At 35.0% G+C, this 23,769-nt stretch overlaps 1 protein-coding gene across 1 annotated transcript in view; it reads right to left on the bottom strand.

Moving 5' to 3' along the window:
• Nucleotides 1-23,769, bottom strand: part of DZIP3 (DAZ interacting zinc finger protein 3) — a 126,023-nt gene that overhangs the window by 14,498 nt on the left and 87,756 nt on the right. Inside the window, exons 20-29 of the mRNA XM_019651165.1 lie at nucleotides 22,917-23,012; nucleotides 22,635-22,762; nucleotides 16,004-16,072; nucleotides 13,453-13,549; nucleotides 11,881-11,984; nucleotides 10,270-10,357; nucleotides 8,694-8,795; nucleotides 4,502-4,627; nucleotides 2,229-2,368; nucleotides 711-831 (exon numbers count right to left, since the gene is read on the bottom strand). Coding sequence (XP_019506710.1) covers nucleotides 711-831; nucleotides 2,229-2,368; nucleotides 4,502-4,627; nucleotides 8,694-8,795; nucleotides 10,270-10,357; nucleotides 11,881-11,984; nucleotides 13,453-13,549; nucleotides 16,004-16,072; nucleotides 22,635-22,762; nucleotides 22,917-23,012 — 1,071 coding nt within the window. The remainder of the gene's footprint in view (nucleotides 1-710; nucleotides 832-2,228; nucleotides 2,369-4,501; nucleotides 4,628-8,693; nucleotides 8,796-10,269; nucleotides 10,358-11,880; nucleotides 11,985-13,452; nucleotides 13,550-16,003; nucleotides 16,073-22,634; nucleotides 22,763-22,916; nucleotides 23,013-23,769) is intronic.

The following is a 23,769-nucleotide window of genomic DNA, read 5'->3' as shown; positions in this document are numbered from 1 at the left end:
ATGGACTCATGTCTTGTTAGGGAGACCACTTCATGGACGGTGTAGAGGCCTGACCACTGCACTGTACATCTGAAGTTGCCGTTGAATAATATTATATGTCAATATTATATGTCAACTATAATTTAATACATATATAGTCATGGGATGTGGAGTATAGCATGAGAATGGAGTAAATGAAATTGTAATAGATATGTATGATATCGGGGGTGGGGGGGCAATAGGTGGGGAGAGGGGGGTTGTCAAAAATAAATAAATAAAAGGCTTTTTGTTTAAGATGTAGAGCAGAGAAAAAACAACTTTGAATTCAAGATTCTCACCTTTATGTTTTTAACTATATACTAAAGTTACCTTAACCTACATGACAGTCAAGTATCTCCCAAAAAATCATCTCAATGATACTTAGAGACTTACTACATAGAAATGTGCTTTTACTCAGCACCGGAAGGGGCAGTAGGGATGCATTACAAAGGAGCATAAGAAAATTATTGTGGGTGATAGATATATTCATTATCTTGACTGAAGTGATGACTTCATGGGTGTATACATGTCAAAATTTATCATACTCTACACTTTAAATATGTGCAGTTTGTCATGTTATACCTTTATAAAGACATACGTATATATAGTAAAAACAAACAAAAACAACAAAAAACAAACAGCTAAGTACTATAGACAGGCAGAGAGATAAAATTTTTTGTTTTGTTTTTTACCTGAGATCTCTTGGGGTCAATAAATTGAGAAATCTTGTAAACAATTTCATCAAATGACAGTCCATATAAGGACTTCCCATAAGTGTCCTTCAATTTCCGTAAGAAATCTGTAAGCTCCTTTCTGGAAGAGATCAAGGAAAGCAGTGGTGATTTTCCCTACTGCCTGAGGTCATGCTCTCCATACAAGATATAAAATAATATTGTATAATTGATATGTATCATGTAGACGTGACCCTTTAGATCTCTGACCTATAAAAGTGATCACAGGTCCACCTGCATTTATCTTAAACCAAAATGAAAAGTCCTAATGTTTTATTAACAATGTGTTCATGAGTGATAAAATTTAGTATTTATTTTCTTTTAAAAGAGACATTTTAACTGTTTTTGAAAGCTCACTATGATATTTAAGTTTATTATCTACTTATTTATGCACTGAGCTCTTTATATCACATCTTCAATACTCTCTTAATAGGACTAAATTTCCTTTTTAACTATTTTACTATCTCTCTCTCCTCAATAACTTTTACTTTCGTAAAACTTAGAAACAGAAAACAATGATTAAATAGAACACGAAAGTAAAGATTAAAAGACACATTATGTGATAAACAAACCTAAGAATATTTTAATTGATATGTCACTTTTCAATTTTCACGGTCCATTGACCCAAAGTCTACACATACATTTTTGGTACAATAGGGTAAGGTGATGAAGTATTTTTCTTTCCCAAATGAAGTGTCATGTCATCATCAGCCTTATGGGACTACCTTTGATTTACAATTTATTCATTTTATACATATATATTTATAACAACTGTATTAAAGTTCTATTTTCATTATCTATTGAAAATATTTATAAAACCATACTCTATTCTGAAGCATAACAGTATGTACATTAAATAAAAGATCTTCAAATGAAAATACTGATGAAAACTAGAATTGTTCTTTGGATACAAGAGTAAAGATTAAAAGAAACTTCGTTTCTGGAGCAGTAGAATTAAATATCTTTCTACTAAAGTCAGAACTGTGAAAAGCACAGTAAAATGATCATTTCTTGCATTTAACTGTGTTCCTTAACAAAAAAAAAAAACCGTAAGGACCCTCAATAAAATTAAGAAGATAGGAAAGTAAAACCTGATCATTTTCAGGTTTATATGGCATATAATCAACTTAAAATTCACTTTGGAAATAGGTGTTAATATAATTATTGCAATTGGTGGCATTAAAATCTGTTACGTTACAACTAGCTGTACTTTGAATAAATGAGCAAACCTAAATTTAAAAACTTATTCTCTCATGACTTAAGACTAATAACTTCAGTTAAGAGGTTTAGCATTTATATTGAACACTATCCCATCTTAGTAAATTTCCTTTTCTTACCAAGGTCATGACAAAAAAAATCTATACTTTTGTGTGAGTGTTGTTTCTCTGAAATGTTGTATTGCTGTAATTATGGCTATGGACTGCAGAGTACATGGTGAGTACATGATTTGTACTCACCACTAAATATAAACTAAGGTACCTGGTCTGTTGTGGAAAGGCAGTTTTCAGCCTGTCAATAATCTTCTCCCAATTCATCACGTGGGGATCGCTTCCCAGTCCTGCACTGGGAGGCACAAGCTCTCCCATGGGCGCCGGCACAGTCCAGGCTATGCCAGTCATCTGTAAGGAGCACATTAGCTTCAATTATCAGGCAATCACATTCTATGCCAACATGTCATTTCAATACCTCAGAAAGTGGGTAGAATGAAGAAGAGAAATATTGGCATACACTTTCTCCTTTTAGAGTTTTTCTTAACTATCACAACAATATTTCAAATTGTTTATATTACCCTTATTGTAAAAATGGGATATACTAGTCTTGGTAATTGCAAACATGTACAGAAATACATGTAGGGTATTTATTTCTGTGTTTTATAACAGTAAAAACCTGAAAACAACCTCAAGTTTGTTAATAGGGTTATCAGTAAATATGGTATACTAATCAAATCCTTAAAAATATCGGGCTGTTGGAAAAGTCATGATGCACTTTTGCAACTAAAAACAGAAAAAATACATCATGACTTTTCCGACAACCCAATAGATCAATATGTCTGAGCATGAGTGATATCCATGAAATATGTTTCATTGAAAAAAAGTCTTTGGCATTTTATGGTATGACTCATTTTATATTAATTTTTTTAAAGTTGTATGTACAGAAAAAAGTCTGTAAGTTATAAAACAATCTGTAACTGATGATTATTTCCTAGGATTCAATTGCAGGGTAATTTTGGTTTCTGCTTTGTATATTTTTTTATATACTTTGCATATATTTTGTGTATTTCTATATTATTTGCTTTTTTATGATTAGCACATACTACTTTTATAATTAGAAAAATAATCAAGTTGAATTTTCAAACAACTAAATAAATATGAGACTACTACTAAAATGTCTGCACAGTATTTCATGAATGTTACAAAGGTGGTGTGGAAGTTGTAGTGACACCTCTGAGTGAAACCAGCAAACAAAGGTTTCCCCATATTTTATGGTAGTTCTGTTTCAGAACCATTAAGATTCTAATTCATTAATATCAATAAATGAATATTTTTGAGTGCTAATCTGATTACTAGAATAATTATAAACATGGCATGTTTCACCTAAGTCTCTATAAGTTACCTTTAAATATAAGGTTATTACTCATGAAAACTAGCAACTACTAATAGCCATTGGAATAACTCATACAAAGCCTAGTAAGTTAGAAGAGCAGAATACTGTCCCAAAACCTGGGTTTGCATCAGTACCAAGATTTCCCCAGGAATCAGAAAGCAATCTTATTAGGAGGTTGAAGTATTTCAATGTTTTCAATAAAATTTTACCATAGTTCTTTATAGAATGGTGCAGGAGCAAATCATGTGAACAAAATTGTGAAATCATGGAGATAAAAAGATGTGGTGCTTAGTTAACATGTTAAGGCCTGTATACATATTTGTTTGCAGGGAGGCAGCCTCTATAAAAATAAGCAGAATCTATTTGACTATATATTTCAAAGGGAGACTATTAGCAATGTATAGGTACAAAAAACAACTTACTGAATGTACTTATAGGAATGTCAAGACTAGAGAATTTTTCATTAATTATATTTAACATAATCTTCTGGAAAAATATTTTTTCTTTATATAAAAAAAGTTTACCTTAATCAAGATTACAACTGATAATGCAATTCATTTAAAATTTCTCTATTGCTTCTCCAGGATAAGGCTTATTTAGCTATTTGTAGCTAGGAAGATTTATAACTTTATAGCATAATATGTTCCAACATGATGCCTATTTATATTGTCTGTTTATAGATAAATACTGTCCTACTATACATACGTGTGAGTGTATGCGCAAATAAATTTTTTCTTTAGCTTTGTGGCATAATTTAGTTCATTGAGTTGGCTTCTTTGCTTTCAACCTACCCAATAATCATGCTAATTATAAATTATCTATTCAAATATCAATCTACATGTCATTGTTGCCTGTTATAGAAGCAAACAGTAACTGTATGGATTCTCTACTATAAAAATATATTAATCTTTATATCCCAAAACTAAGCTACTATCAGTTAATGAACAATTAAATAACATATGTAACGACCTTAACACAGTGCCATGGAACTATTTATTCAATTACTATGCAGTTATCATCATCACCATCACCACCACTATCATCATTTATCAAATAAATGAACAAAGAGAAGACAGACATTCATTCTGCAGTCCACAGTAGTGATGAAGAACTAGTTAATATCTATTGCACCAAGAAGGACTCTGTACCAGGGGAAGTCTAGGTTGGCCAGATACAGAAATGACCCCAGGGCAAACAGCAGGCATTTGAGGAACAGCGAGAACGGGTCTAAAGAAAGATTCTTTCACAAGGGGTCTTCCCAAGAACTGCTGCATCTAAAATAAAAAGGGTAAAAAGTAAAAACAAAAAATCCATACACATATCGAATATTTATATGGGCAATGATCTAAACTCATACAGCAATATTTGAGGAAAAGAGTGATATAAAATCTAGTTACAAAGCACAATAGAAACAATGTTGTCATATAATTAAATATATGAATATTTGAAAAGCAAAGGGCAGTGCAACATACTAAAGAACACAGAGAGATAGAGAGAGAAAGAGAGAGAAAGAGAGAGAAAGAGAGAGAGAGAGAAGAAAACAAGGTTCTAGTCCCACTTTCTCTCCACCTGGCTGGGTAACCTTGGATGCCTAGTTACTAATCTATAAAATAAGAAAGTTGGATTAGGTGATCTTTAAGGTTCCTTCCCAACTGAAATACGTAATATCGAACTATGCAAAGGGGCTCCTCAGTGAGTACTATTCATGTTGATGAACAATACTGACACTTAGAAATTCCACTAAATAACCAAAGTTGTCTATAGATAATATTACTTTCACTATTGTACATGTATATTAGAGGAGCTTGTACCAACTGATGGAATACTGACTTGATGTTTAGCTTCAAGGGCAGTAGCAAGATAAAATGGGGTGGGCCTGGGAGATAAATTCTCCTATAGTGACTGTAGACATTCTGGTGTGTATTACTGACTGCCCAGGGGGCTGTGGAAAGCTACCCCTTCTTAGCATCTACCAATGAGATGGATACTTTATTGGCTGGACTACAGAAGACAATAGATTTGTAGAGTATCTACCATGCACCATGTCTAGGCCAGCATAGGGTAGTTCAACAATTTGTTGAATTAAAAAAAAAATGAACATCAATATAGTTCTTAAGTAATGATTCTAAAACCAATAGGTGAAAGGTTAATGAGGAACTTCATAATGAATAGATGAGGTTGCCATTCGATTCTTACCACTGTTAAAGGAGAGATATTGTGTGCCTTCTGATGTATATATATCATCACCTATAAAGCACCGCATTCTAACCAACCCTCTAGATCTAATGATCAGTTTATATGAAATAGCAGAACATACACAATGTCATCAGAAGGATGCAATCAGTTAAATCAATAATATGGGAAACTGAACAGGATAAGTGACTTATTAACAAATAAATTACATGAATAAGGGGGAGAGCTGTTGGGTAGCTGTTACAGACTTAAAGGAGAACAATCAGCCAATGCAAAGTATAAACATTGCTCAGATTGGTTTTAAAAATAAGCGTTTTTAAAGTTAAGGTAATTATAACCAAACTGGGAATATTGTTGAGCTAGGTAACAAACAACATTTTTGAGACAACTGTGGAAATATAAACTTCAACTGGATATTAGATATTAAAAATTATTTATAATTCTCTTAGAAAAAATGGTGTTGTGATTATATTGATTAATAAGAGTCCTCATCTTTTAGGAATACATACTAAAGTATATATGGATGATATTATATGGTATGGAGGGTTTACTTTAAATATTCCAGTGGGGAGGAAGAAAGGGATGACATGAAACAAGGCTGACAAAATGTTGATAATGCTAAAGTTGGCTGTGGGGTTCGCCAAAGTGAATTATATTATTTTATTTTTTATATATGTTTCAAAATTTTCATAATGTAAACATTTTAAAGAATAAATGAATGGTGGGTACTGAGGTAATAGTCCTGCTCTCTTTGAGGACATCTATTACCTAACACTACTTTGAGGATTAGATAACCAGGGTACAAAACTCAAAATATAATGAAACATAAAAATACTAGTTAAACTGGAAACAGTACTCGTTATTCCAGACTTCTTAGGCTAGACTACTATGTATTTAAACCTGGTTATCATTCCTTACAGTACTAGAATCTTAGAGACAGATTTTAGTAATTAGATCATCTAGTACAATTTCCTGATTTATATATGAAAAAAGCAAAGTCCAGAACAGCTCATTTTCCAAAGACCAACATAGTTCTTCAGAGTTGGGACTTGAACCCAGGTCTCTAGTGTATTTCTATTGTATAACATCACCTGAATTTATAGTAAATAGCATATTCACATTGCTAGCACTTGTACTCTCAAACTGTTCCACTAATGCTCAATGGTCATTGATGCCTGCACTTGAACACAACTGTCAGCTTTGATCAAGCACAGTGGTGATTCTGTTAGGAAGCACAAAAGACACAGATGTTAGCTGAAGGATGCTTATCAATTCCATAGGGCCTAACTGCCAGTGGGTTTTTGCCTTGACCAAACCTGGATAGCTACATGACAACTAAAACAGTCTCTGAAGGAATGAGGATGTAGAGGTCAAGTTTTGCCTATGTTTGTCAGCTACAGAGTCTCACCGGTGTGTGTCAGCTTATGCCAGTCTGGTTCCAGGAAACTTCAAAGAACAACTCTGCTCCTGAGTCTCTGGAGCCATTTTATATTTAGTCATGGGTGAGTTTAACTATAATATATAGACAGTAGTTTGAATATGGGCAGAGGGCACAGGGTTTCTAGAAATCCTACCAAGAGCATGTGTTACTGCAGAACTACAGAGAATCTTTGGGATTTCTCATCACATATGTAACACAGTCCTTATCAGAGTAGTTAGGTATGATGGTGTTCCAAGCCTAGAATGATAATGTCCACAATACAGTACTCCTACAAAAAGTGTACTGACCAAAAATATAAAAGGCAATGCTGACATTCTAAACTAAAGCCCAGAGTGTATGTCACATGCTTTTATCTCTGAATTCTGCTTTTGAAACACAGTAAAACTCCATACAATTTACCTCATTTTTAAGTTCTTTGATATACTCATTTATTTGTAGAAATAACATTTTCAAAGTTTTCCTACAAGCAGAAGTGCTGATGTCAAAAGTGATCTGCCCCTAAATATCTCACCACTTCTTTTCCTACCCCCAGATCTGTTATGATAATAAAAATTATCACCTAATGGCTCTGTCCTAAAAGGCATTTTGAAAAGCTTTATGAGTTTCTTGGGTTAAGGTACTACGTTTCCCAAAAGGATAACATAAACAATAAGGCGTAGATATTAGTTTGTCTGATTAAGATTCATTGATCGCTAACAAGCAGGAAAGGGGCATAAATGGAAGCTGTCTTGCTGTTAAAGATAGAAGATAAAATTCAAGGAAAAAGGAAGTCTAAAGTAGAAGTACAGGGGTGAAGTTCAGCCTGCTAGAGTATTATGCTGAAGTATTTCAGTCATCTAGGGGTAACTTGGCATTGGGAATTCTGATCATTCATCAGTTTTCTCCCATGATATAGATGAGAGTGACAGGATAAATAAGAATATACTACCTCTTGAGATATCCAGTGATACAACCTACCATATTTTGCCCTGTATAATGTGTACCTTTTTGCCCAAATTTGTGAGGGAAAAATAGGATGCACAATATACATCAGTAGTACTAATTCTGTATCTAAATAAATGTTTTTATTTATTTTATTTATGCTTATGAGTTAAAAGTATAACTCTAGAAATCAATGACGATATCTGTATAAAAAATAATACCCTGGAGTACGATAATCGGCTTCATTGAACTTACAACAAACTTGCAAGGACAAAGAGTTCTTGACCTCCTATGATGAGTAAATACCATACATTTGTTACCAGTACATAAAATTTCTTATATCTTGTATCTGTTCTTGTGTTTTGTAATTATTTGTTACATTAAATTTCTTGTACCATAATATATTTAAAAATAAATGCTAAAATTCCTTTATAATACAAAAAACAAGTACCTAAATGTAAACAAGTAAAAATTTGAATTAAAAAATTAAAACGAAAGATGTTTTTCCCTGAAAGTTTGGGCCAAAAACGTGGTGTGCATTATACACAAGAGTATATTAAACATGGCAAAATATGGTATGTCGGTGGCCTCAGCTGAGCCGGCCAACTGTTTATATCACCTGGAGATGATATAACAGGAATGGACATGGATTACAAATGATATGCACATTATGTGCCTATTCCATTTTGAACACACATTAAACAAACCATATATTCAGTGTTTTATAGCCTTTATCATTTGATCAAGATGAAGGTGGCAATTTTTCAAAATGGTGTATTTCTCACCAGTATCTCAGGACTGGGCGGTGGTGGAGGAAGCTGGATTGGAGGCAAGGTACTCAAGGCGAACCCTTGCTTCACCTTGCTAATTTGTTCATTGTATTGTGTCTAGTAGCAAAAGAGAAACAATATTTTAAAGCAAAATCAACTTCAAAGAAATAGCATATAAAAATACTTGTAGTTTTGAATAATACAGCATAGAATAATGATTCCTAATCTATTATATCAAAAGTAATATAAAAACATTTTTTGATGTAAAAACAATTCTATAGAACACTATTCCTGAATATAAATAGTTGTATTTTTAGAAGTATCTGCTGATTGACAAGATACAGAGACACATAATTCACAGATCCTTGTGATAATTCCTTAGTGTTTCCAAAATTTTCTGTCCCAAAACGGGAACTGCTAATATAAAACAAATAGATGCTAAAGATTCAAGAAGTTATAAATAATATACTGGCTGGGTAAAAAGTATTTGTAACAAAGTCAAACTACTTGCAAATGTTCATTTTAAAAAGTAGAGGGGAAATTTTAGGAAATATTTATTAAATATTTACATATTGTTTATGTCAAAAGTTACACCTATAGCTTTCTCCAGTCCCATATATACCTTTGTTTTACTCTCTTGGATTCTGCCAAAAGTAAAACTGTAATCCTGGAACCTTAACAACATGCTTTTAACATGTTTTTGGCATTGTCCCCATTTTGCTTTATCATACCATTTTGTAAACAACCCACGAGAGCTGGAAAAGAAAGTCTTAAAAAGCAAACATTTAGAAACTTCCACACAGAAGACATGTGCTTGAAAGAAAACAAGAATACAGAACAAGGAGCAGCTTTTTTGAGGCCAGAACTTTGAATAAACCCAATAGAAATGCTAAGCATCACTAAAGACTGAGTAAGAAAGAGTCCAGTAAACAGCCAAGGCCATCAATAAAAAAACTAGACAAGCAGATAATGTTTTGAGGCAGCTTTTCACAATTGAATGTCACTGTGTTGTGAAATCACAAAATAAACAAAAAAGTTATGTATCAACTTTAAGATATACATACAAAAATATCCTAAAACCAAATGGAAAATAAATATTCCATGGCTTATCTCTTTAATTTACCTTTAGCATAGTCCTAATTCTATTAAACCAATAATTAAAAATTTATTATTTTGCATTATGGAATAAGTATATAAAAAGTTAAGGCTGAAAACTAATACAAGTCTACTTGATCTCCCTATTAATTCTGTAAACACAATCAAATCAAGTTAGACAGTTATTTCTAATGGGAGCAGTTAGCTTTGGAATTCTAGGGAAATTAGGTGTGATGCACAATTTTTCAGTTTACCATTTATTGCAATAAGGACCTAAAAGACCACGTATATGAGTATAGGATGCTATCTACAACTAACTACATGGAAGTAATCAATATCAAACCTAAAAAAGGCATAAACTTTAATAACTGAAATGAAAAAAACATGTTCTTCCTTAAATTTCTCTAGCAATCGTTTTTAATGTTAAATGTTTTCTTTAAATCTATAACACCTACAACATTCAGTTAATTTATTCTAAATATACTTCACAACTTACCCTGAGGAATGCAATCTTGTTTCTGACATCTGTCACAATGGCATTCCAGCTGTCTACTGCAGCCTTTAATTGAAGCGATTCTAGGTTGCTGGTGCAGACAAGGAGACACAAGAGAAAGTTCTTTCTTTTTATATACCACTCAGGTTTTCAAAAATGTCCATTATGTTCTCTAGCATACATGTAAATAGTGCAAAACAACAAAATTACCCTTATCACCAACAATTACCTCAAATGGGAACAAAGTTGTATGGGATGATTTGTTTAAAAATAGAAACAAGGACTTGGAACATATAAGATTTCTTTTTTCTAATGCAAATATAACTTCTGCTTCAGAACAACAAGTTTTTTTCTATCTTGGTGATATTTTTTAGGACATATGATAAAAGCTTTGCACAGGAACCCCTCCAGTGAAGTAGGAAGGCAGAGAAAGGCAAACAGGGAAATCGCCCTAGCCATCCAACGCAGGAGCATTCGCAAAGATGCCCACTCATCTTGGAAGCAGGTCCTGGACTATCTTTACATTAACCCTGTCACCACAAGTCACAGTTGGCCTATCAGACTCTTTTGCAAATTAGAAAAAGATACTTCCAATGGGAGGGCAAATCACAAAAAAGTACGTCTATGAAGTGCATAAACAGCACAAACACAGCAGCTCTGCCAAATATACCCACAAATGACAGGTAGGAAGAGCTTTGAGGTGTTCAGGGTCTGTCCTCTCTACAAGAAAGGTTTCAAAACCTTTTAAAAGGCTCTGTTATAACATCCCCATCACAGTGCCATCCAGTACAACAGCTTTAAAGGAGCAGAACAAGTTATCACTGAGATAATCTCATACAAAGGGGCATGATAACATTCTAATTTACAGAGCTTTCTTTCCTCCTCTGGCAAGCAAGGATAGACTGATCACTTATAATAGTGCTTCATCAACCAGAATGCACATCAGTATATCCTGGGAATCTTGCTAAACCTCAGAGATTCTGATTCTTTAGAAATGAAGAATCATGATCATTAACATAGTAATTTTTTAAAAAAATGATGCCTTTGCCCAGAGATTCTAATTTAATTAATTCTTTAAGTTTGTATACCCCATAAAATTATAAATTTAAGGAGACTCTCATGCAGCCTGCCCAATATTTGAAAATCACTCATTTATAGTGCAGCAGGAAATTACTAGCAACACGATTTTAGGTGTTAATACAAACCCTCCTCCTGCCAACCCCCCCACACGTACTCCAAAGGTATTTAAAATCAACCATTAGAAGAGAAAACAATTAGAAAAGAGTTTTCTACTTAGAATCCACTTTGGTTTGTAAATATCTGCTCTTCATATATGTCTCTGAGATTTTTTAAAATCTGTTTCACTGTGGAGGAAGGGAAAAAAATCTGTCAGCAGCTATTACTGCATTCAGTAGACTTCTCATTGCCTCAGCAGAAGCAACAAAGTAAAAATATCAAAGTGACTAGATTACTTTTGAGATTTAAAACACAAGGGCTTCTTCACTTCAAAGGCTCTGATGTTATTATAGTAAAACACATCATAGATTATGTTCAACCTTGGAGCCACTTGTGAGTTATCTCTGAGATCAAGATGTATTAAGAGGGAAAGGTTACCTTGCCGCCATTTGAGTCACCCTGGCAAGCTGACTGAGGCACTCCTTTTCAGTCTGCTGTAGATGAAGCAAACCAAAATCTCTACGACACTGTAAGAAATACACCTACAAATTTTTTAAAAAAGAGAAAGAGAAAGAAGTTTAAGGCATCCTTGTCAATGAACACATTCTTTTCTCAATCATTTCAAGTAAATTTAAAGCTATTTTTCAATCTCTTCCAATAACACCTGAGCTTCTTGACCATCTACGATGCATTATAAAAGCTTTCTGACACAGTCATCTCCCTGGCCCATGCCACCCTTGTCTCTGGCCTAGAGAAGCTCTTGAATACCTTCCATGAAAGAACATTTGAGTGAGAACAAGCTAAATGTTATTGTATTTAATGGTTATTGGGTTGGTAAACATTCTAGATTTTCGAACTGAAACATACACCGGAACCATCTCAGGAACTAAAAAATAGTGCCTTCGTTCTGGAGATTCTAATTTAATTGCTACTAGATAGAGCTTGGGTATTGAGTTAAGACACTCAAAAGAAGTCCAGCTATTTGTTTGTTTTCTAACTAGTAAAGGGATAAGAAAATAACAGACCATCCAGCACTATGCAGTCCAAATGGGCCTTGGAGGTCACCTAGTTCAATGTTAATCCCACAGCAAGAATCCCTTCTGCACCATTACTGAAAATAGTTTATTATACTCTTGGGAAGCATTAAGTGTTTCTAAAATTAATAATAGAAGTAGAAAAGAAACTCCCTGACTAAAGCAGTGAAAACAAAAATACAAACTTGAGGTCTTAAGGAAATCTTGAAGTTTTTTTGTTTGTTTGTTTTTTGTTTTAGTTAAAGCTAGCACTCCTAACACTTTACTTCCCAGCGATTTTTGGTTCAGATATCACTTACTGATGGTTGACCTCCAGATTTCTGAGTACTCTTCTAAAGCATAGAGCTTACTATGATAGAGGTGGGAAGGTCTGGAATGGTTTTAATGTCAGTGTGATCTCCAAACTCTTGAATCTTATTGTATATCAAGTTTGGTTATCTACAAGCAAAAATTAGATACACATATACAAACATATTTTGTTTGAGAGACCCTAGGTGTAGATTTCTAAGCTAACTCAGAAATAACTGGGTGACTTTCTGTGTCCAGAGGATAAGTTGGTTTTGGACAATGGAGTGTATGATGTATTATGTGCTTTTGGAAAGTCTACATAGGGAGTAGCAAAGAAGGGAGATGTGGCAGCAGTGAAATGTTATTCTTCAAAGTTTGGCTTAGTGACCTGGCTTCATGAGAATTTTCCCAAGATGTCTACATCTGCTATACATGCTGAAACAGACCAATTTCGCGGAGTCATTCAGGGAAAAAAACCATAAGATCATCAACACTGAAGTAATCATGTACAAAATGCCAATGAGTCATCGAGCTGAATTTTCCTGGCTGGTCCTAAGATATCTTATTTCTCTTTATTCAAGGAACAGTCTTTTATCAATAGTTTAGTATACAACTGCACAGGTAAAACTTCCCTCCCCAGCCCATCTTTCTGTCTCTTTCTCGTTTTTTTTTTTTGTTTTTTTTTTACCTCAGCTGTTAAAGCTCTGCTAGTTTCTGCATTCATTTTGGTTAAGTACGTTTTAATTGTGCTTTCCAGATTATGCTTCTCCATTTCCCACTGAGATCTGAAATATATGATCATTAAAGAGTCAGTAACATTTTAGCAAGGACTTTTCTACCTCATTCAGGAGAAAGAAAGATACAAGCTACTCAATGAAGCTCATGATTTCTTGAAAAGTATACACTATGTAAAAGCAAGAGAAGACATTACTTAAGACTTACTGGTATGTAGAAGTTTTAAAATTGTCATATAGGGGTAATGATTAAAACTTGGCTCTGAAATCAAGTTGTCTGAGGGTGAATCTGAGTTCCACAACTTAGTAAATGTGAAACTGTGGGCAAGTTACTGAACTTCTCTGTACCTCAGTTTCCTCACATGTAAAAATAGGGAAAACTGTATTACCTCAAAGAGCGCTGTGAAAATTAATTCAGGTAATATACATTAAGTACTTTGTGTTTGGCACATATTAAGTACTAAATAAATGTTATTATCATTATTAGATTTTACATAAAATGAAGTTTCTAGAAGCCTTTTTGTATTCTAACAATAGCAACTACAAAGGTTTTTATTATCCCTGTAATAAAGCTAAGTCATTGCATTAAAATATTTTATAGATTATCTCAGTGCTTATATTCAACACCTTAGAATTAAAAATATTCTATAGCTTGAGAGGAAGGGAGATGATAATAGGACATTATTTATGAAGGACATTATAGAAAATGGCTACCTGTGAGGTTTCTCTTTTTCTTATTTCACATTGGCTTGAGCCCCAGAACTCTGAAGCATACAAACTAAATCATGTCTTTAATAGAAACAATTAATTGGAAATATAACATTGTAATAGGGAACTTTCACAAAAGCTGTCCTCAATGTTTTATTATTAGAAACGTCTGGATACTTGTGCACCTGACAAACATTGATAGGAAGCTTGAGAAAACAATATATTGTGAACACTATTAAGGCGAGATGTTTTGAGGGAAAAAAATCATAAAATATTCAAGGAGCTATATTAACTCAACCAAGAGAATTATTATGCCATTGACTATGGTGCAAAATTTGCCTACAAGAACAAGAGAAAAAAATAAATAACTGGATTTCTTTAAATTAAAAACTTTTGTGCTGCAAATGATATCATGAAGAAAGTGAAAAGACAACCCACAGAATGGGAGAAAGTATTTGCAAATATCTGATAAGGGACCTGTAACCACAACATACTAAGAACAATTAAAACTCAACAGTAAAAAGACAAACAACCTAATTTAAAAAATGGTCAAAGGATGTGAACAGACATTTTTCCAAGTAGATACACAGCCAGCTAATAGGCACATGAAAAGGTGCTCTACATAATTAGAGAAAATGCAAATGAAAATCACAAGGATATACCACTTCACATTCACTACAAAGAGTAAAATAAAGACAGATAACCTAACAAGTATTGTAAGGATGTGGAGAAATCGGAACACTCATCCATTGTTGGTGGGATTGTAAAATGGTGCAGTGACTTGGAAAACAGTTTGGCAGTTGCTCAAAAGTTAAACATACAGTTTACTTCATGTCTCAGCAATTGCACTCTTAGGTATGTACCCAAGAGAATTGAAAACATATGTCCACACAAAAATATATATACAAATGTTCTAACAACATTATTCGTAATAGCCAAAAATGGAAAAACAAAAAAAAATGGAAACAAATAATAAAAAAAAAAAACGAAACAAATGATGAAATGATAAACAAAATATAGTATATCCACACAATGGAATGTTATTTATCCACAAAACAGAATGATTACAGACACATGCTACAACATGGATGAACCCTGAAAACACTGTTATGTCAAAGTAGTTAATCACAAGAGGCCACACATTATATGATTCTATTTATATGAAATGTCCAGAATAGGCAAATCCACAGAGACAAAAAATAGCGTAGTGGTTGCCAGAAGCTTAGGGAAAGGAGAAGGAGTGCTTTCTAACAGATCCAAGCTTTCTTTTTCAGGTGAGAAAAATGTTCAGAATTAGATAGTGGTGATGGTTGCACACCTCTGTGAATATACTAAAAACCAATGAATGGTACACTTTAACAGAGTAAATTTTATGGTATATAAATTAGATCTCAAAAAAGCTGTTATAAAAAATGACCTACAGGCAAATCTATGAATGAGAACAAAACAGGAAGTTTTGTAAAGCGGTCACACCTAGTAGCACTGGTTAGGATAAAGAGATGAGAGCTCATTAAACCTTAGTCCCTGACGGCAGTCTGCTGTGGGACCATAACTTGGCTCATTTAATGTCTCTCAGCAGTCTTCTAGGGCCAGAGCTAAGGTGAACATACCTCCCATTTCCCTAGGACACTTCTAGGTTACAAATATTGTCCCAGTGTAATTATTAATACTGCTCAATTTCAGCCTCAACGTGCCCCCGTTTGGATGATAAAGTATATTGCTACCCTAGCCAGAATGCTGAGTGGAATACATCATTTCAGAGAGAATGCCCTCAACCAAAGCAACAGCTGTTTGTACCTTTTCATGGAAAGCTGTTCTTTCAGGTTCTTGATTTCATTATCTTTAGCGTGGCTCTGACACTGTAATCTAAGCAAAGAAGAAAGTCATAAAATGTTACAGATGATTTGTCATTAATACAGTCAGAACAGCTCTACCTATAGATGAGGAAGGATTAAGTGTTTCCATTTTGGGCCACAAATCTTGAGCCTGAAAATATCTGCACTCCAATACCTAGTTGTTCTGAAATTATCTTATTTTTCATGTCTGATGTACTGATTTCCCCAAAAAAGAACCAGGTTCTAACTCCTTAGTTTTAACTAAGTTGTAAATTAGAAAGCTAAAGAAAAGAGTTATCTTGTATTCCCAGTTCAATGACTTGGAAAAATGTCTTCAGTTCTTTGTAAATACTTTACCCATTAGAAAACAGATGCTTCTAATGTTCTAGGCCTATATTGGGACTGAGAACTTTAAGATCCTTAAAGAGATATTATATCAAGTCATGCAAACTATTAAAGGCTTAGGGCCCGAAAGAAATCAGGCTTTAAATACAGAGGTAATGAGACTGTGTGCAAATAAGAATTATAATGAAAACTATAAATTAAAACTGGGGAGTCACTCATTTGATCTAATCATGGGAAGACTGGGTTAAAAATTGTGTATAAATCAGAAAACATAACCTGTGATTAGCTTAAAAATTAATTTGCTTGGGCTGGCTGAGTGGCGCGTTGGTTAAGAGCTGGCTTGGGACGCCAGCTCTGAGCAGCAGGGCTCCGGTTAGGATTCCACATGAGGGCCAGTGACACTGCGCCCTCTATAGCTAAGATGGTGAACAACAGCTCGATCTGGAGCTGGGCTGCCATGAATCGCTGGTGATGGCGTAGGCTGCAGTGGGCTGCCGTAAAGCTACTGTGAGTGGCTGGCAGCCAGCGTGAGCGGCCATCCATGGGCTGGAGACGGATCTGCCTCACCCAGGAAGAGCGCAATAATACCAACATGGGCCAGTGAAGTGACATCCTCCACAACTAGACTGAAGGACAAAAGGACAGCAACTTGTCTGTTCCCCTCCCCCAATTCCCAAATAAAATCTTAAAAAAAATAAAATTAATATGCAAAAAGCTATTAAGAAAAAGTTTCTAGTTTGTTCAGACACTTGAGATACACAGGAGTTTTGGTTAATATAAGTGATTGGAATGGTAAGGCTTAAAACAATGACTTGTTGGCTGGATTGCTCACTACTAGATTGCAGAGACTACCCACTCACCTTTACTCCAAGCTTTTGACAGCTGTTGGACTGAAAATGCCATGATAGAAACCGGGTCTCTTTTTATACAAAAGAAGTCAAGTTCTCAAGTAAACAGTAAGAAATACAAGCTTTGTTATTGTAGTGTACAGGAGTATGTAGAGAGAGTTGAAAAGTGTTAAGATTTCCAACACTGACATTGACCTTCCCTTTGTATACTCCCATTACTTCAATATTTCTCCTGGCTCCAGTTGAGAGTGGGTGATCAGAGTTGACAGAGCTGGTGGGAAATTCAGAAGACCTTGATTCTTAAATAAAAGAGGATAAGGTGGACATAGTTCCTATCATCCAGCTTGGGTATGAACCAGCTGTTTATGTTTAGGCAGTCATAACTTCTCAGTCCTATTTTTCTCATGAATAACATGATAGGGTAGGATTAGATTTTCTTTTCTAAAAGATCTAAAGTTCCCAAGCTTATTCTGGTCAGCTATTAAGTTTATTATATGGCTTTTATTGACAGTAGATTCTGAACATTTATGAAGTGCTTATTGTAATTTTTACAAAATGTGTCACTTTTATATAAATCTTCTTTGTTAAAAACTGCAATCATTATTGACAAATACTTACCAAACGCTTACTGTAGGATTGGCATTAAATTAGGCTAAAGAAAAAAGGTGATTTTTTTTTTTTTTGCTTCCTACTAAACACAATATTCTAAGATTAAAGAAGTCAACATTTTACAATTAAAGAATATATTCTTCGGGCATGATCAAGTGAGTTAAAGAAAGGCTCAAAAGCTTACATGAGAACAACACACAGTGCTCGTGCTTTTTTCTCTGCCTAGATGCCCTCTGTTCTCCCATCTCATCCTACCTAGCCTAAGTTCAATACTATGTCTTCAATGAAGTTCTTCCTTATCACAACAATCAACAGTAGTATTCTTTTCACCCTACAAAATCCCTATTAAGGATAGCTCCATTTGACAGTTATGTCCTTTTTAAAAAGTTAAACTTCTTGGGCTGGACGAGTGGTGGGATGGTTGACAACTGGCTTGGGACACCAGAGGGCCCAGGTTCAGATCCCACATATGAGGGTCAGTGACACTGCCCTCCACAGCTAAGATGCTGAACAACAGCTCAACCTGGAGCTGGGCTGCCGTTGAGTCGCCGGTGATGGCATAGGCTGCAGCCCCTGTGGCAGTGGGTTGCCATGGGCTACTGTATGTAGCCAGCGGCCAGCAGCCAGCGTGAGCAGCCAGCAGCCGCAGTGAGGGGCCGTCCAGAAGCCGGCAACTGATCTGCCTCACCCGGGAAGAGCGCAATGATGGTGCCAACTTGGGCCAGTGAAGCAACGTCCTCCACAACTAGACTGAAGAACAAAACAACAGCAACTTGTCTGTTCCCCTTCCCCCAATTCCCTAGCACGGTTCCCATCCCCCCAATTCCCCAATAAAAGTCTTTAAAAACAAATAAATAAATAAATAAAAATAAAAAGTTAAACTTCTTGAGATAATAAGATTCACATGCAGGTGTAAAAATGATCCCATGTACCCTTTCCACCTTCCCCCAATGGTAACATCCTACAAAATGACAGTATAATAACCAGGATGTTGACAGCGATACAGTTCAAGATACTACACAGTTTTATCACCACAGGTTCCATCATTTTGCCTTTTCTTAGCCACACCCACTTCCGTCCTACTCCCATCTCCTCCTTATAACCTTGAAACCACTAACCTATTTCCCATTTTTATCATTTTGTCATTTTTGGAATTTTGTCATTTCAAGAATGCTATACAAATGGAATCATACGGTGAATAAGCTTTGGGGATTGGGAGTTTTTTCACTCAGCATAATCCTCTAATGTCTGCAGAGTATATAGAGATATCACTGTTGCTATTCCTGAGGGTGTGTTTGTGTCTTCTCTTTTCTTTTGCCAGTTTTGCTAGAAGTTTGTCAATTTTATTGATCTTTTCAAAAACAGCCTTGTTTCATGGATTTTTCTCTAGTGTTTTTCTGTTACCAATGTCATTACTTCTCATCTTTATTATTTATTTCTGCTTGTTTTGGGTTTTTTTGCTTTTCTTTTTGTGTTCTTGAGGTGGGAGCTTATATTATTCATTTGAAACTTTTCTCCTTTTCTAATGTGTACATTAGTTCTTCTCAGAACTGCTTTAGCTGTGTCCCACAAATTTTGATATACTGTATTTTCATGTTAATTCAGTTCAATGTATTTTTATTTCTCTTGAGACCGCTTCTTTGACTTATGGATTAATTAGAAGTGTGTTGTGTACTTTCCAAGTGTTTGGAGATTTTCCTGTTATCTTAGCATTATTGTTTTCTAGTTTGATTCCACTGTAATGTGAGCATATGCTTTCTATCATTTCGATTCTTTTAAATTTGTTGAGGTTTGTTTTATGGCCCAGGATATGGTCTATTTTGGTATATTTCCTGTGGCACTTGAAAGCACATGGATTCTGCTGTTGTCTGGTGGAGTGTTCTATAAATATTGATCAGATAATGTTAGTTGATGGTGTTATTGCAGGTCTTTTATACCCTTGCTGATTTTTATAGAACTACTGTACTACAAATTGCTGAGAGTAAGGTGTTGAAGTCACCAACTAAAATTGTAGATTTTTCTATTTCTTTCAGATCTATCAAGTTTTGTTTTCTGTATTTTGAGGCTCTCTTGTTTGGTGCATATACCTTTGTTTTAGTACATATACAGATTCTTATGTCTTCCTGGTAGATTGATCCTTTTATCATTAGTAATGTCCCTCTTTGTCTCCAGTGGTTTTCTTGCTCTGAAGTCCATTTTGTCTGATATTAATATAGAAACTCCTGCTTTTTTTTTTATTAATGTTTGCATGGCATACCCTTTACCATCCTTTTACTTTCAACCTACCTATGTTATTAAAACTGAAGTGAGTTTCTTGTAAACGACAGATTATTGGATCACCTTTTTTTGTTTTGTTTTCTTTTTTAAAATCCACTCTCCTAGTCTCTGTCTGTTAATTAGTATATTTAGGCCATTTACACTTAACGTAATTATTGACATGTTAGCAATTATGTCTCCATTTTATTGTTTTCTGTTTTCTTTTCTTACCTTCTTGTAGGCTATCTGAACATTTTTTAGGATTTCATCTTGACTTACAGTGTTTTTGAGTATCTCTATGCAGCTCTTTTAATTGTTGCAGTAGGTATTATCATATGCACACATAGTCTACTGCTATTGATCTTTTCCTCATCAAGTGAGGTGTAGAAGGGCTGATTCACACTGTTTTGTTGCTGTAGGGTAGAAAGAGGCAGGAACCCCCTAATGAGCCCCTCTGGCACCAGTGGGGGAGAGGGAAGAAAATGGAGTGCCACCTAGCCCAAATGGTAGACTCAGCTCTCCATAAGGACAGCAGGGATGAAACCTAGCAGTGACTAGTCCCACCTCAGATCAGTTTATTAAGTCTCATTGATGCTGGGTAGAGGTAGAGCTTAGGTTGCAGCTGGACAACACTGATGCTATTCTGGCAGAGAAATTGGACACTCCCTCCTTCCTCCTGGTGGAAAATGGAAGGTCAGCTGCCTGCTCAGTGCTGCTACCCCAGCAGAAGAATCTGATTTCTGCCATCTGTATTTGGCAGAGCATACTGCCTGCTTCCAAGGGGTGGGGCTGTTGGTTTTTGGCTGGAGTAGGAGGGTAGTGCTAAAAAGGTTTTCAGTTGTTATATCTTCCTTTGGCTAGAGGGAAAAGGTTTTTCTTGGAGTTTTTACCCCCTCCACCTATTGGCAGTTCCAGGTTGGAAGTTTCTGCAGTTCCCTATCTAGGCTATAAGGGAGGCAATAAGGAAAATCACTACCATATCGTTCCTCAAGTCCCAAGGTCTTTAGACAGTCTGCTTTCTTCTTCTACCTTTCATAGTCTTCCTCTGTTTGTTTGTTGTGTCGATCCAGGGTGTTTTGTTGTAATAAGGGGGATTTGCAAGTAATGGAACCACTATATATTGGTGGAACTGAAGTCCCCCTGTAATATGTAATTTTAATACCCTCGTGTTAATCTATACTCTCCATTAGATCACAGTCAATGACTATCATGTCTTGGTAACTTCTATTGTACATGTGCCTTACAGAATTCTTCTCACATGGTGAGTACTTAATAAATGGTTGGTGAATGTTCAACACTGAGTGCTCATTGTCTGAAGGCATGTGCATCCCCTAAAGTGCTGTTTATAGTCTCAAGCATACAAGGGTGCCTGGGTCAGCTAAGGGGGGATATCCTCAGACAGTGAAGGACAGGAAGCTCATCTGTATGGCTTCCCCAGCAGATGGCATTACTGTTCTGATCTCTGACATTATATAACATATTTCTGGGTTGGTCATTACCTTCCAGGCTAAAAGACAAAGTTTTGATTTCTTCTCAAGTGACTGCAGCAAGCTTAGTTTGCCGAAGCTATCTTAGGTCCTCACCTCCTTCTAAACTTGTAGGATCTAAGTCCATCAGGAACAAGTCCTGAAAGAGTTTGCAACTGATATTGTGCTGCCAGAGTTATGACATTCAGTTCTTTCTAAAAACACCTTCAGGTTGGATGATATGATATGTGGGAGAAAATTTAAGCCCTAAATCTCTACCAAATATTTCTCCAATTTCATAATTAGTATTTTTGACTCCTTATTCTAACATATTTCCTATAACTTGATTATTCTCCCTATTAGCAGTGTAGGAAATGCAAAAAATTTCAAATTAGATTTATGGACAACTGGTATCTTGTGGTATTACTGGTCATTAAAATAATGTGTTACAAATTATGTCTTACTATTTCAACTGATACTTATTGCAGACAGTGACTTAGTAGAAAACAATAAAGCAGGATACTTGTTTTTCCCTATTAAGTCAGAAATTTCTGTCTTAGGTGTTTAATTCTTAAGGTTGTAAGAAAAATGAAACTGGTAGGGGTGAGAAGAGTCTCCAGGAATTTGGTTTATTTTCAATCTCTTGGGCTTAGAACACAAATACTCTGAGAGACCAACATAAACAAGTATGCAAGTGGTTCTATGGTGTCTTGGAAGAACATATTTATCACATGCTATAAAGAAACAACCAATCATTTGTCACATTTTTACAAATTAAAGTCATGATCTAAAAGTTAATTATCTTTCTCATGTAATTCTATTATCTTCACACTTGTTCGGCTAATACGTGAAAAGCTTTATATAGAGAGTGAGCAGTTGCTTATTTCTCATTTCAGCTGGCAAGGCAAGTACATACAGAGTTGGTGTTTAAACAAATGCAGTCCTGTGCATGGCAGTTCCTAATGTGCAGCCACAATGCCACCTAGTGGCTAACCAGGGATTATCTTTTAAAGATAGTGTTCATTATAGTAGAAACCCAGAATTTCCTGTTATTAAGATTTGTACTTACTTGGAAACCTTGTTGATTCCAAAAGCCACTTGTTGATTAAGAGATGTGATGATTTTGTCCCTCTTTTTAATCTGCATTTGATTCTCTTGCCACCGAAAAGTCACTGTTTTCAACTGTCTTTTGAAATCCTGCTCAATGAAAAATATTATTTCAGTTAATTCTGTTCAAATCACCAGAAACTGAAAGAAAAAAAAATTGGTTTCTTTAAAAAAAGAAAATATCATTAAGTTCAACATTTGAACTACTCTGATTTGCCTCAGATCTAGTAGCAAAGGTACTTACTTCACACTGATAGTGCAATTTATAAAGCTGCTGCTGTCGAGCAAGCTTTTCCTTCTCAGTCTCTCTATATTCTGCAGTTACTTTGTTGGTTGAGCCCTATTGAGCAAACGGAATATGCATGCTTTATTTTCCTCTTTAAAAAAACACTAATATTTTAGTTATTTATAGGAGATTTAAAGTTGCCATCTATCTTCTATTTATTCTTTAAAGGTCTCAATGCAAACATCGCTTTTGATTAGTTTAGATAAACCCAACCTTCCTAATTATATCATTCACTAAATAATGCCACAGTTACTTGTCTATTGATGCTACTATTGGATACCATTACCTGCAAGCTTACAATTTTTAAGCATTTTTTTTTGTAATGCTTTTAATGTTAAAAGAACCATATGAGGTAGGTACTCATTCCCATTTTAGACACGATAAAACTGAGTAACTTGCCCAAGGTCACACAAACAGTGAGGGAGGAGCCGAATTCTAACTCAGGTAGCCTTAATTGGGCAAGAGCTTTATATTATTACATGGCATCACCTTAGTTTAATGTTCAACTTCTCCACTGCATTATAAACACTAAGATCACAGGGACCAAACCATACATAGCTCTAGAGACAAAGCCAGTACTTGATAAATATTTTTTGAATAAATGAATAAGCATTTTTTGAAAGGTGTATGACATTTTGATTCTGATTTCAAGTTCTTATAGCCCTCATGGCTACTGAATGAAAACCAAAGGCCCCCTCATTTATGCTTCAGTGTAACATCCAAAGTTTGGAATATGTCACTTCTGTTAAAATATACTCATTCTAATATTATAATTGGAAAAGAGAAAAAGAAGGTATGGCAATTATATGAA

Source organism: Hipposideros armiger, unplaced genomic scaffold (assembly GCF_001890085.2).
Source record: "Hipposideros armiger isolate ML-2016 unplaced genomic scaffold, ASM189008v1 scaffold_154, whole genome shotgun sequence".
NCBI lineage: Eukaryota > Metazoa > Chordata > Mammalia > Chiroptera > Hipposideridae > Hipposideros > Hipposideros armiger.
Note: the sequence above shows the minus strand (reverse complement) of the source record. Positions and strands in the feature narration are given on the sequence as shown.